Source organism: Orycteropus afer, unplaced genomic scaffold, assembly GCF_000298275.1.
Source record: "Orycteropus afer afer isolate SDZICR_OR568_19922 unplaced genomic scaffold, OryAfe1.0 scaffold00039, whole genome shotgun sequence".
Lineage (NCBI taxonomy): Eukaryota > Metazoa > Chordata > Mammalia > Tubulidentata > Orycteropodidae > Orycteropus > Orycteropus afer.
Genome location: NW_006921626.1, coordinates 11,852,103 through 11,867,326, shown reverse-complemented (window position 1 = coordinate 11,867,326; position 15,224 = coordinate 11,852,103). Strand labels below are relative to the sequence as shown.

The following is a 15,224-nucleotide window of genomic DNA, read 5'->3' as shown; positions in this document are numbered from 1 at the left end:
ATCCTTCCCTTCAAGGCTCAGGGGTCCAGGATTATCTTCTGTGTCTGTGTTAATTGGTTTCCCTTTTCTTTGTTGAAGAGGGTCTGTGCAGTCTTTCTTCCTAGTCCGCCATCTTGCCAGAACCGGCTCAAGAATCGACACTAGACAGGTCTTTTACAACAGATCTGCCCAATGTGATATGCCACTGTGAATTCTTGATTTTGCTTCTATGGATATTAATTGTTCATCCCCAAAGAATGAAATCCTTCACAACTTCAATTTCTTGACCTTATCATGGTATTGTATTGGTCTGGTTGTAAGAATTTCTGTTTTCTGTTCATATGTAATCCATATTGTAGGCTGTATCCTTTTACCTTCGTCAGTAAGTGCTTCAAGTCATCTTCACTTTTGGCAAGCAAGGTTATGTCATCTGCATCTCTCTCTCAGGTTGTTAATGAATCTTCCTCCAATCTTTCTACCACGCTCTTCTTTTTATAGCCCAGCTTCTCAGATTATTTTCAGCATAGAGATTGAAAAAGTAAGGTGAAAAAATATGACTCTGTCACATATTTTAAACCAAGTTATACCTCCTTCTCCTGTTTGAATGACTGCACAGGTTCTGCATGAGGCCAATAAAGTGTTCTGGAATTCCCTTTCTTCAAAATATTATTAATAATATGTAATCCACACAGTTAAATTCTTTTGCATATTTGATAAAACACAGACAAACATCTTTCTGGTACTCTGCATTCAGCCAAGGTCCTTCTGACATCACCAATGGTACCCCTTATTTTGTGTCTTCTGGATCTGGTTTTAACTTCTGGCAGTTCCCTGTCAATGTATGGCTGTACTTTGTTTTGAATTAAATTTTGATAACATAATAAATCATTGGCCTTGTAGAATTCTATCATGCAATCTCCAGCATTTTTCCTATCACCACAGATACATTTTCCAACTATTGACCTTACTTTTTTGTTTCCGACTTTCACATTCCAAACACCAGTGTTCTGGTTACCTAGTGCTGCTCTGATAAGAATATATCCCAAAATGGGACAGTCTTAACAAACAGGAATTTATTCCTACAATTTGGAGGCTTTAAGTCCAAGTTCAAAATGCCAGGATCTAGGGGCTAGGTGAAAGCCCCTCAACCTTGGGCTCCAGCTCTGCCTCCTGCTCCCGGCCCACTGGAGCTAGAGGTGTTTCTTCACTCACACAGCTTCTGTTGCTGAGGCTGAGAAGCCCCAAGGTTGACAAGTAAAAAGGCACAGTCCCGATGTTACCAAAGCACATGGCATCTAACACAACCAGTAATTATCAATGCATCTTGATTGAATGTTTGATCAATTTCAGACTGCAGGCATTCATAAAAATCTTTAATTTCTCTGTCTTTGGCATTCATGGTTGGTGCATAAATTTGAATAACAGTTGCATTAAATGGTCTTCCTTGTAGGTCTAATGACATTAACCTATCACTTACAGCTTTGCCCTTCAGGAGAGATCATGAAATGTTCTTTTTGATGATGAATGTAACACCACTCCTCCTCAACTTGTCATTCTTGGCATAGTAAACCATATGATTGCCAGATTCAGAATGGTTAATACCAGTCCATTTCAGCTCACTAATGCCTAGGATATCAATCTTCAAGCATTCCATTTTATTTTTAACAACTTCCAAATTTCCTTGATTCATACTTTGTACATTCCATGTTCCAATTATTAATAGATGTTTACATTAATTCTCATTTTGAAATGAGCTACATCAGCAAATGAAGGTGCAGATGGCTTTACTCCATCCACATCATTAAATTCAACTCTACTCTGAGGAGGCAGCTCTTTCATGATCACATTTTGAGTGTCTTCCAAACTGAGGGGTCATCTTTAGCACTACTGGAAATATTCTGTTTTCATTGGCTAACTTTTGGTAGGCCTTTTTCCTAGTCTATCTTAGTCTGAAAGCTTTATGGAAACCTGTCTACCATGGTGCCCCTACTGGTATATACGATACCAGTGACATAGCTTTCAATATCACAGAAACAAGCAAGTCACCAATGTATGGCAAACTGAAAGAAAATTGGTGGTCTAATGGCCTTAAGTAACAACATTGGGGATGAAGTCAACCTCTTGACATAGGTTATTCAGCAAAAAGCAAATAAGGAACCATAGAACCATCAAGGTTCTATACTGAAGAACAAACTCTGTGCCCAATGCTGAAATTCTGAGATTATTAAAGATGAAACTCAGTACTGATAATGTGTAAGGCAAAATTTTAGCCAAGGAATTTCTAGCTTGTCGAGTCTGTAAGGTCAAAGTTTGGACCTGACAGACAAAAACTGGGTCTTGGAAATGATTTAGGAATATCTGTGAAGTTTCAGATGAGTTCCATGTCCATAATACTCATATGCCTCTATTGTAAAGCAGATGTCATGTGACAGTGAAAATGATCAATCATAAAGTGATACTGTTCATCTTGTGTATAATAACATTGACCTCTTCTAATTATTACTGAATCAAAATCTACACAACATCTTGGAAAGAACAGTTGTCATATAACTTATGACATCATAATCTATTCATTTGATACATCTTCTCTGTCCTTGATTATCTTGTAGCATGGCCGTAGACTCTGGGTCAACCCTAAGAAATACAAGTTTTAATACGTGAAGGCAAAGTATCTGGATTAAATCCTGTCCACCCACTTAAGAAAAAAAAAAAATTGTTATCCAGTTGAATATACTCATCTAGGCTCTTACATTACACTGAATAAGTTGTCAGAATTTCTACAGGATGATCAAAATCACCCAGGAACTTGCAGAGCTCACTAGAGATTACCACTTGATTATCTGCTTATCCTCTCTATTATAATTAATGTCAAGAAGGACCCCTGGCTACAATATTTCCAGAGACTGAAGAACATATTCATTTTTGTTTAGATGTTGAACTGTCCTAATTTAGACTCTTGATAAACTGTATAGGCTTTCATTTTTTAATTATCTATTCATGCTAGATATATAAGGGTAGCTCACTAGAACCCTTTGAAACTCAAAACTATCTAACTTATATTGCTTGCTATACATTTATTACTTCCTACCCTTAGGCTACCAGATTCCCACCCTCTATCTGACATGACCTGTAATTGTAATGATTTCAATCACCCAAGACTTTGAAAATCACTAAATCATCAAAATCTTCCTAGATATTCAGCATTGGCCCACATGTTCTGAATGTATGATAGCTTCTGACTTCACTTCTTGACACAGAGACCAGTTACGAGGCTATGATAATAATCCAGGAAAGGATAAGAGATTTAGATAGGATTAGGAGTGTGAGAGCAAGAGTAGAGTCAGAGGTTATTTCATGCTTTTTAACCAAAGCAATTGGATAAATGGAGCTGTCGTTAACTGAGGGAGAGGAGACAGAAGAACAGCAGAAATTGAGAATAGAAATGGCAAATGAGAAGTGTATTTTTGGATATGTTAGTTTTGAGATAAGTATTAGATAGATAAATGGAGGTGTTGAATAGGAAATTGGGTATGTGAGTCTAGGGTTCAAGAAAGAGGTTGCTGTTATGGGTAGAAATATAAAATAAGCAAATTATTAAGGCAAGTTAAAATTATCTTTAAAAATTTTTCTTTTTGAATTATTTTTAATTTTTGCCATATTTTTCATTACAACAGGTCATTCAACAGAAACTCATAGGCATGAAATGTTTCACTCTGTTAGGCACTGTCAATTGTGAAACTAGAAACATAAATGAGGCTTATAAGTGAATCATAAAAGTAGAAAATTCTTTAACCATGAAAATTATGGGAAAAAATATTTTTATGACAGAATTTACATAGCAAATAATTGTTAATCATGCAGTTTAAATATCAAATTATTGGCAGGGCTTTCCGAACTTGCTCCTAATATATTTGCATTTTATATAAAATGGAGTATAATATTTACTTATGAATTATTCTAATAAAATGTATTCTCTATAAGAAGCAACACTGTTAAGTAGTAACACCAATTTCATTTGTCATGCGTGAAAACCAGTATTATTGTTTTCTAGTCACAAAGACAATAATGGCATAATAGCTAATCTAAGATCTCTAATTAAATGGAATTTCTTAATCATTTAAAATCTATTAATATACTCCTACTTCCCAACTCAGGTTGGTGTAGTGCCTAAGGCATTTGACTGCTAACTGGAAGGCTGGTGGCTCAAACCCACTAGCCACTCCTCGGAAAGAGGACTGGACAATCTACTTCTGTAGAGATACCGCCTGGAAAACCCAAGGAGGGGTCACTATGAGTCGGAATTAACTCAAAGGCAGTGAGTTTGGTTTTTGGTTTCATTTCCCAGATACTCTGTAAACTTTTTAATTTCTATTCCTTATAGATTAAAATCAGCCCCTCTGGTATTTCAATCTATTTTTTAAGTTACTTTTATTTACCTTGAGTGCTAGAAGATTCTCTATTGAACAGTTTTTATCAAGGGAAACTGACTTTCCAATAATCTCATGGATAGCCTCCCAATGCCTTGGTTTGAGACAGGGGTTTCCCAGAGCTATGATGATAGGCAGCTCTTGTTTAAAATCTGTCACTGATTGCTTAAAATTTGTTAGCAAATCATTTTTAGGTAAACCTGTAAGTAACAATAAGTCAATATGTTTATGACACATTCATCATACTTTTTAACCAGAAAACAAATTGAAAAAAATAAAAATTGTTCTAAATATGCAATTTAATATAATAACTTATCAGTCATCAATCTGCATTAAAATACAGGCAATCCTTAGGTTACAAACGTCCAACATAATAGACAATTCCTACTTACCTTTTAAATAGAGCTTGGAATCTATTCAAATTGATTCTTTCATAGTCGATAAAGCAAAACAAGAACAGACCTGAATTTTTGTAATTTGAGTGATTTGTCTTGATAATCAGAATGGGAAAATTATGGTTCTAAACTTTGGAAAGGGTGACACCAAAGAGGTGTAGCAAGCTCTTTCAGGAACCTGATGTGTAAAATTGGACTACTGGCAGGACCTTGGAGAGCCACACATATCCAAAGTAGTGCATTAGGCTGGACTCTGCTATCTTTGGAGCGCTCTGGTGGCATAGTGCTTAAGGCATTTGACTGCTAACCAGAAGGCTGGTGGTTCAAACTTACCAGCAACTCCTTGGAAGGAAGATTGTGCAATGTACTTCCATAGTGATGCCACCTTGAAAACCCAAGGAGGGGCCACTATGAGTTGGATCAGACTCGAGGGCAGTGAGTTTGAGAGTTCTGCTATGTTTGAGTGGGGAGCTGCCATCTTTGAGACGGACAGCATTGTTTTGGCTCAAAATCTGGTTAATATTTATATAAATTTGCTCTCACTGTTAAACAACTGAGCCAATCCCTACTCATAAAAAATTATTAATCACAATCAGTTTCGCTTGTTAAATGTGCAGCTTTTAAATCACTGAAAATCTTCAAGACTTTTCATGTATTAAAAGCTAAATAAGAACCATGTGCACCTGTTCCAACTGACCTATAAATTCTTCAAGATACTGTTGGGAGTGGATTTCATTTGTAATTCATGGAATACCTGCAATATAATAAGCTTTGTTAACATTATCCCTCTATAAAAATCAACTATGGACTAAATTAAAAAGAAATTGTTATCAGGACTGATGATTAGGACCCAAGACCATCAGAACCAAGTCATCATGTAATATTTGAACTACACATGGCCAGTTACCGTAATTGTTCCCTATTTTCACTGATAAAAATAGATATACAGAAACACAGATACTGGCATTCATATTCAGAAGACTGTCATAGGTTTTGGACTTTTAAATTTTGCTAAGTAAGGAAGAAATTTAAGGAAAAAATACTATCATCATTATCATTTGATAAAGAAGATATTTTAACACCAAAACATAGGAAATGTAGGTGAAAACTATGTCATAGACCAGCATTTGTCTGTCATATAGCATTGACAAGCCACTGGGATATAGGAATCAAAACCAGTACAATGAAAGGTTCTACTCTTAGAAACTTTTTACTCAACTTAGAAAACAAAAGAGGAGGGGGTAGAAAGACCTATTTGTACAGATGGGGATTCTTTTATAAGTCCATGTTGAGTAGCAAACTGTTTTCCAAACACTTGCGTAAGCAGAAGGACAAGCTAATAAGTTTGGTTTCTGCCAGACTAGACTTTGGCAAAGCACAAGATTTTATTTAGGAAACTATGAATAAAACCAAGTATTGTCTACTTGTTACTTTATATATTGTTTTCAGAAACATATATATGACATTATATTGAGTGCAAATGCACAAAATGATCATTATGTTAACACAGTGAGATGATGGGTGATTCCTCCAGTTTTTCTCTTTTAAGAACTTTTTGTGATATCATTATATTTCTTGTGTATTTAAAAACAAGGGAAATAAAAGTTTTCTTTTTTACTTTTCTTGAGAAGGAAGTATAGCTTGAGGTAATGCTGAGAGATAAAGGAGAAGTAAAAAAAAAAAAAAAAGTTAAGGCATTCTTTTGGCCAGGTGAAACAACACTTTCTTTTTGGAAATATGAGGTAAGGATGCTCATATAGGAACAGCATCTTTGCATCCGCAAATGATTTCAAGCTTGATCGTCAGCATAAGGGAAACCTCCCAAAATGACTTTTCAAGTGTTTCCCATCGCCTAAAGGATACTGTAAGCACACAGTTAGGATTTAGGTACAGATTCTGCTGTACCTAAATGTGGGCTCATACCCTAAAAAGAACCAGAAGTAGGGTGAAGTATCTGGGGTTCAACCCTGTTGTTGTTGTTGTTATGTGCCGTCGAGTCGGCCCCGACTCATAGCGACCCCTCCTTGGGTTTCCGAGGCAGTATCACTACGGAAGTAGGATTGCCCAACCTTCCTTCCGAGGAGTGGCTGGTGGGTTTGAACCGCCAGCCGTCTGGTTAGCAGGCAAGTGTCTTAGCCACTATGCTACCAGAGCTCCCGGGTTCAACCCTAGGGAACCCTTTTAGAGAATATAAAAATCATTAGCATTTTAAAAAACATCTTGCTAAGTTTTGATGTCTTTCCTGCCTCAGCAACTAACTCCTACCTATACTCTTGTCCTGTCTCTATAGCCCACAGGAACAGTTGAAGAAACAAGGCCAAAAACAATAATTTTGCTGGCCCACAGCCCATTACGTACATAATCCTAGGTGAGAAAACTTGAAAAAGCCACTTTTACCTTTTTCTAGTACTAAGATGATGTGCATCCATTTTGAAACATTTCTCTGCACTGATTCTATATCGATACTTTGAAGAGAAGTATTCCTCCATTCCCAAGAGAGTGTTGCCCATTCCTCTTGTGCTTCCCACAACAATTTCCTCAAAGTTAAGTCACATTCAATTTCAGAGATCTCTGAAAGCACAATGTGTGTAATTTCCTCCATATTAAGAGAGTGGTTATGAGATTGGAAATCTTCGAAACGATCCTGATAAGTTGCATATGTTTTAGCTTTGTTAGATAGACTTGCAGCTTCTTCTGAGATAGTCTGCATCATTTCCATTGCTGTTGATACTCGAGTACTAGCACATAGTAGAACAGAACTTCTTACCTAAAAGAACCAGTAAAATATTCTGAGAGACCAAAACGTTCCTAACTAAAACATGTTTTACCAACACAGTTAAAGTATTTCAGTACACAATCTAAGCTTTAACAAACATTATTTGCAATTATCATCTGAAATGGTTATCCTTACAGCATGTGTTAATTTTAGCTATTATCATATCTATAATTCATTGTGTACCTTCTTTGTCTCAGATGTGTGGTAGGTGTTCTAAATACATTATCTTTCTTATTAAGTCCATACAATAATCTTCAAAGATAGATAATATTATTCACAACTTTACAAGGAAGTTCTGAAGTTATTAATCAAATAGGAAGTGGGGGTTCCACGGTATAACCTTAAATCCCAAACTTACTTTCCATCCTTTTTCTACTCATGTTGAATTTTGTATTGCTTTTATGACACCATCACATATTGCATTGTATTAGAGTTTTATCTATTAGACATCAAATTGTGGACATTTTCAACAGTAACTTCTAAACTTTACTACAGTTTTCCCCTGATTTGTCCCTTACTAAATAATGAACTCCTTAAGATTAAACATAGTTTTAGTTAATTTTTTTTTTTTGCTGTTTTTTTGTGTACCTCCCAGGGTGTAGGACAGTAAAATATACAAAGCAGCTATTTAGTGAATAGAAACAAATAAAAAGTTGTTGAAATAATAACTTTTTATTCTTAAAAAAAAAAAAGAAAAGAAAAACCAACCCATGAAACTTTTGCAACATTGTATTATGTGAAGAGTGGTCATTCAATAAAACACCAGTAACAATCAAAACATGATGAGCATATAAAATTGATAGGCAGCATTTGTGACAAGTGGAAAGGGCTTAGTAACACTAATGCCTATGTAACAAAGTTATAATAAAATTTTCCTTAGGCTTTCCCTCATAATTTCCCATTCATTAATATTTACTTATGTTTGTAAATGAACTATCTTGAGAGAGAGAGGGAAAAATATTTTGACATTAAATTGTATATAATCAAAGTTATATCTATAATCATAATGAAGTTAAGCTTTCCCAATCCCATCAGCAATCTTTGAATTGAGATCTTCAGAGAACAATGTCAGCTAACAGAATTATAAATTAAATGGAGCTTAAAGGGTTATAAAATTAAAGTCAGAGAATAAAGTGAGTACATCCTACTCCACTTCCCTCACTGACTATAGCTATAAAGCATAAGCAGAATGCATGGAGTGGCTGCTTGAGGACTCTGAATGTAAACAGTAGCAGCAGACTGGAGAGGAGGATTGTAAGTGCTACCAAATTGGTGGGAAGTGTGGCATTTTTTTCTCTCCAGCATCCTCTGGCCTAAATGCAATATACTAGAAACTTGGAAATGATCTTCAGGGCGCACAGAAATCCAGAAGAACCCTCTAGTACTGACTTCAGGAGAAGAAAAAGTTCCTAATGCTCAGAGAGAATGTGGATGTTCATGCTTCTCTCTCTCTTTTTTCCTCTGTGCTCTCACATCCAAGCCCAAGAGGACCAGAAAATATTTCATTTTCTTATATATAAGGATGCCATGAATCAGAGCCAACTTGACAGCAACTAACAACAACATGAAGATCAAATACATTTTTAATAAAAAAACAAAAACTTACCTTTGCTTTTAAATTAATAGCATCAGCCTGGAGACCTGTGAGATATGCTTCCAAATTTTCTCTGAATTTAGCAATAGCAGTATCTTTGTTTGTTTCACTTAACTTCACAGCTGCTTTTAGCTGACTAAACTTGATAAGAAGGATTTTGTATATAGCAACTTGCTCTTGTGGAATATAGATCTGATAATACCTTACAACTGCATTCAGTTGAGCAATTATTAAGTAGTCTTTTTCTAATTTAGAAATGTTTGAGGAAATTTCATCCAAAAAAGTAAACTGTTCCATAAATTCTTCTATTTCAGTGGGTTCGCATTCCACCTTTCTCAGTGATGATTCTACAATCTGAAATCATTGATATATCAATTATAATTATGCAATAATTTTCAGTATAATACTACTCTTTTTAAACTTATCTAACAAATAATGATGACTTTAGGAAAATTAAAGCATAATCTAGACATAATTCTAGCTAGTGTTTAAATACTAGAGCATCAACACAATTAAATCTTTCTATTGTTAACAGAAGGAACTTAAATGTATCTCTCAAATAAAATAAATGCTACAAGGACATAAAAGAAGTACTATTATGAATTACTTTATTTACAAGAAATAAATGTAATGACAATAGCAAGGGTATGACTGAAATATAACTTGTTGCTGTTATGTGCTGTGGAGTCAGACCTGACTCATAGCGACCCCTCCTTGGGTTTCCGAGGTGGTATCACTATGGAAGTAGATTGCCCAACCTTCCTTCTGAGGAGTGGCTGGTGGGTTTGAACTGCCAGCCTTCTGGTTAGCAGTCAAGTGCCTTAGGCACTACACTACCAGAGCTCCTGAAATATAGCTAGGCATAATAATTGTTACCATTTTTTGAGTGTTTATGTGCTAGGCTCTTTATTTACAGGATCTCTCTTTAATCTTATAATATGTTTGCTAATTAGATGGTATTTCTAGTTTTCACAGCAGGGCACTGTGTCTATAAGGGATTAATTAGCTCAATATCAGAAACATAGTGACTTACAGAGCTATGATTCATATCCAAATCTGGGTCTCTATCCTATTGTTCTCCACTATGCTGTCCCCTTGTACCCATAAGTATATAAGATCTATACTTTCATAAATATATGTATATAATTCCATAAAATTTTCAAAGTAATTGCATTTCTATATTCAAATTATAATTTTGTCTCATTTCCCTCATGTCTCAAGATAGCTCAATGAATATTTATTCATAATTTTGGAACAAAATCTGTTCAATTTTTAATCTTCATAACCTTGAATTAATTCCCTGCATGTTTCTTTATTATTTAAGCAATATTTTATTGGATTATAAAAATAATATATGTTATGCACCAGTGTTCATTGCAGCACTATTCACAATAGCCTAAAAGTTTTTGTTGTTCATGGGCTCTGTCAAGTTGGTTCAGACTCATAGCGACCATATGTACAATAGAATGAAACACTGCCTGGTCCTGTGCCATCCTCACAAACCTTGCTAAACTTGAGCCCATCATTACAGTCACTGTGTTAATCCATCTCTTTGAGGACTTTCCCCCTCTTTGTAGACCCTCTATTTTACCAAGTATGATATCTTTCTCCAGGGACTAGTCCCTTCTGACAACATGACCAAAGTATGTGAGATGAAGTCTGGCCATTCTTGCTTCTAAGGAGCATTCTGGTGATATATCATCCAAAACATACTGGTTCATTCTTCTTGCAGTCTAAAGTATTTTCAGTATTCTCTGGCAACACCACAATTCGAATGCATCAATTCCTTTTTGGCCTTTCTTATTCATTTTCCAGCTTTTACATGCATATAAGACTACTGAAAAGACCTTGGCTTGGGTCAGGTGCATCTTAGTTTTCAAAGTCATGTTTTTGATCTTTAACAAATTAAAGAGGTCTTTTGAAGCAAATCTGCCCAGGGCAATACATAGTCTGATTTCTTGACTGCTCCTTCCATGGGTGTTGATTATGGATCCAAGTAAAATGAAATCTCTGGCAATTCCAATTCCTTCTCCATTTATCATAATGTTGCTTATTGGTCCAGTTGTTAAGATTTTTGTTTTCTTTATGTTGAGGTGTAATCCATATTGAAGGTTGTATAGTGTTTGGTGTTTATCAGTAAATGCTTCAAGTCTTCTTCACTTTCAGCAAGCATGGGTATGTCATTTTCAGATTGCGAGTTATTAATGAGTCTTTCTCCAATCCTGATGCTGCATTATTCTTTATATAGTACAGCTTTTTGGATTATCTGCTAAGCATACAGATTGAATACATATCGTGAAAGTATATAACCCTGATGCACACCCTTTCTGATTTTAAACCATGCAGTGTCCCCTTGTTCTGTTGGAATGACAGCCTCTTGGCCTATGCACAGGTTCCTTATGAGTATAATTAACTGCTCATGAATTCCCGCTCTTTTCAGAGTTATCCATAATTTGTTATGCCCCACACAATAGAATTCCTTTGCATAGTCAATAGCACACAGGTAAACATCTTTGTGGTATTCTTTGCTTTCAGCCAAGATCCATCTAAAGTCAACAATGATATCCCTTGTTTCATGTTCTCTTCTGAATCTCAATTGAATTTCTAGCAGTTCCTTGTCAATATAGTGCTGCAGCTACTTTTAAAAAATCTTCAATAAAATATTACTTGCATGTGATATTAATGATATTGTTCAATAACTTCTACTTTCTGTGGAATCACCTTTCTTTGGGATGGGCACAAAAATGGGTATCTTCCAGTTGGTTGGTCATGTAGCTGTCTTCCAAATTTCCTAACATAAACGAGTGAGCACCTCAAGTGCTGCATCCATTTGTTGAAATATCTCAATGGGTATTCTGTCAATTCTTGCAGCCTTAATTTTTGCCAATTCCTTCAGTGACTTCTTTCTTCAATACCATTGGTTCTTGATCATATGCTACCTCCTGAAATGTTTGAACATCAACCAATTCTTTTTGGTACAGTGACTCTGTGTATTCCTTCCATCTTCTTTTGATGTTTCCCATATCATTCAATATTTTTCCCACAGAATCCTTCAACATTGCAACTCGAGGCTTGAATTTTTTCTTCAGTTTCTTCAGCTTGAAAACTGCTGAGTGTGTTTCTCCTTTTGTTTTTCTAAATCCAGGTCTTTGCACATTTCATTATAACGCTTTACTTTGTCATTTTGAGCTGCCCTTTGGTAACATTAGTTCAGCTCTTTTATTTCATTGTTTCTTCTATTGAATTAAGCTACTTTCATACAACTCAAATACGAATTCAGCTGCAAACATTCATTAATAATCAGAATGTGCAATGTAAGAAGTATGAATCTAGGAAAATTGGAAGTTATCAAAAATAGAATGGAATGTGTAAAGATTGATAGATTATGCATTGGTGAGCTGAAATGGACTAGTATTGGGCATTTTAAATCTAACAATCATATGGTCTACTATACTACAAATGACAAATTGAAGAGGAAAGGTGTCACATTCATCATCAAAAGGGACATTTCAAGATCTAACCTGAAGTACAACAGTGTCAGTGATATGATAATATCCATACACCTACAAGGAAGACCAGTAATCCTATTATTATTCAAATTTATACACAACTACTAAAACCAAAGATGAAGAAATTGAAGATTTTTTTTACCAACTTTTGCAGTTTGAAATTGACAAAACATGCAATCAAGATGTACTGATAATTACATTGTATTGGAATGAGAAAGTTGGAAACAAAGAAGCAACAGTGGTAATTAGAAAATATGGCCTTGATGAAAGAAATGATGTCAGAGAACACATGATAGAATTTTGTAAGACCAATGACTTATTCATTGCCAATATCTTTTTCTACAATATAAACAGTGACTATACATGTGGACCTTGCCAGATGGAATACACAAGAATCAGATCAGCTACATCTGTGGAAAAAAGGTGATGGAGAAGCTCAATATCATCTGTTAGAACAAGACTAGAAATTGACTGTGGAACAGACTATCAATTGCTCTTATGCAAGTTCAAGTTGAATCTAAAGAAAATTAAAACAAGTCCAGGAGAGCCAAAATATGACCTTGATTATGTTGCTGTTATGTGCCTTCAAGTCATCTCTGACTCATAATGACCTTAAGTACAACAGAATGAAACACTGCCTGGTCCTGTGCCAGCTTCACAACCCCTACTATACCTGAGCCCATCGCTGCAGCCACCATGTCAATGCATCTTGTTGAGGGCCTTCCGCTCTTTTGTTGACCCTCTACTTTATCAAGCATGACATTCTTCTCAAGAGAATGGTCCCTTCTGACAATATGTCCAAAGTAGGTGAGACAAAGTCTGGCCATTCTCACTTTCAAGGAGCATTCCGGCTGCTCTTCTTCCAGAGAAGATTTGTTAGTTCTTTTCAGTCCACAATACATTCAGTATTATATCTCACCTGAATTTAGAGACTGTCTGAAGAATAGCTTTGTGGTATTGAACACCAAAGACTGAAGATGAGACAAGTTACAGGATCACATTAAGAACGTCATATACAAAAAAAAGCAAAAGGTCATTAAAAGACAGGAAAGGAAGAAAAGACTAAAATGGATGTCAGAAGAGCCAAAAGATAAAACAACCTAAATGTCCATTGCCAGTTAAAGGTATAACTGAAATGTAGGAAATACATCCATGGAATATTACTTAACCATAAAGAGAAATGAAGTCCTGCTCTACAACATAGATGGACCTTGAAAACATTATATTGAGTGAAATAAGTCAGTTACAAAAGAACAAATATTCTATGATTCAACTTATATGAAATAGTCAAATGTATAAAAATCAAAGTTTATTATGGGTGTCTTAGTTTATCTAATGCTGCTATAACAGAAATGCCACAAGAGGACAGCTTTAACAAACAGAAATTTAGTTTTTTCACAGTTTAGGAGGCTAGAAGTTCAAATTGAGGGCACTGGCTTTAGAAAAGTGTTCCTTCTCTGTCCCTCTGAGAGAAGGTCTTTGTCTCTTTTCAGCTTCTTAGTTCCTTGGAGAGCATGTGGTTTCTAGCTTCTTCATTTTTGCTTTGCTTGCTTGCTTACTTAATCTGCTCTTTCATATTTCAAAAGATATTGACTTAACATACACCTACATAATACTGCCTCATTAACATAAAAAAGAGAAACATCCCTACTGCAGGTGCAATAGTTAGGAGTTACAAGATATATTTTGGGCGAACATACTTCAATCCATATCTAGTGGTCGCCAGTGATGGTAGGAGGGGGAAAGGCCAAGTCTGTGCTTATAGGTCACTGGGTTTCTGTTAACGGTGGAGGAAATATTTGGAAATGATGGTGGTGATGATTGCACAGCATGATGCAAGATAAAAATGTAAAAAAAGTTGAACTGGCAAATGTTTTGTTATGTGTGTGTGTATGTGTGTGTGTGTGTGGATTCCACAACCACTATAGCCAAAGATAAAGAAATTGAAGATTTTTTTTTTTCAAACTTCTGCAGTCTAAAATTGACTAAACACACAATCAACGTCTGCTGACAATTACTGGTTGTCAGAATGCAAAAGTTAGAAACAAAGAAGAGGCATTGGTAGTTGGAAAATTACCACAAGAAGAAAATACAAAAATAATGTTCTGTAAGAATTCCTAGGTACATAGTAGACCTGGCAAGGGGCAAGGTTGTAGTCACTTCTTGGCTACCCAGGGGGAGTGAGTAGTTGGACCTGTGAGTTTGGGACCATAGTTTCAGGGGACATCAAGCTCAATTGGCATAACATACTACAGAAAAGCATTGTTCCACATCCTACTTTGGAGAGTAGCAACTGGGATCTTAAAAGGTTACAAGCAGCCATCTAGACGCAATGATGGGTCTCTCCTTGTCCAGAGCAAAGAAGAATGAAGAAAACCAAAGACACACGGAAACATTTAGTCCAGACGACTGGTACACCATGGGATCCTCAGTCTATATAATTATGAGACCAGAGGAATTAGATGGTGCCCAGCTACCACTGTCAACCACTCAGAGGGGAAGCTCTGTAGGAAATCCTGGCTTGAGTGGGAGAACAATGTGGAA

At 35.7% G+C, this 15,224-nt stretch overlaps 1 protein-coding gene across 1 annotated transcript in view; it reads right to left on the bottom strand.

The window, feature by feature from the left end:
• DNAH14 (dynein axonemal heavy chain 14) overlaps positions 1-15,224 on the bottom strand; it is a 792,430-nt gene that overhangs the window by 575,479 nt on the left and 201,727 nt on the right. The window contains exons 17-19 of the mRNA XM_042780425.1: positions 9,184-9,525; positions 7,199-7,568; positions 4,416-4,606 (exon numbers count right to left, since the gene is read on the bottom strand). Coding sequence (XP_042636359.1) covers positions 4,416-4,606; positions 7,199-7,568; positions 9,184-9,525 — 903 coding nt within the window. The remainder of the gene's footprint in view (positions 1-4,415; positions 4,607-7,198; positions 7,569-9,183; positions 9,526-15,224) is intronic.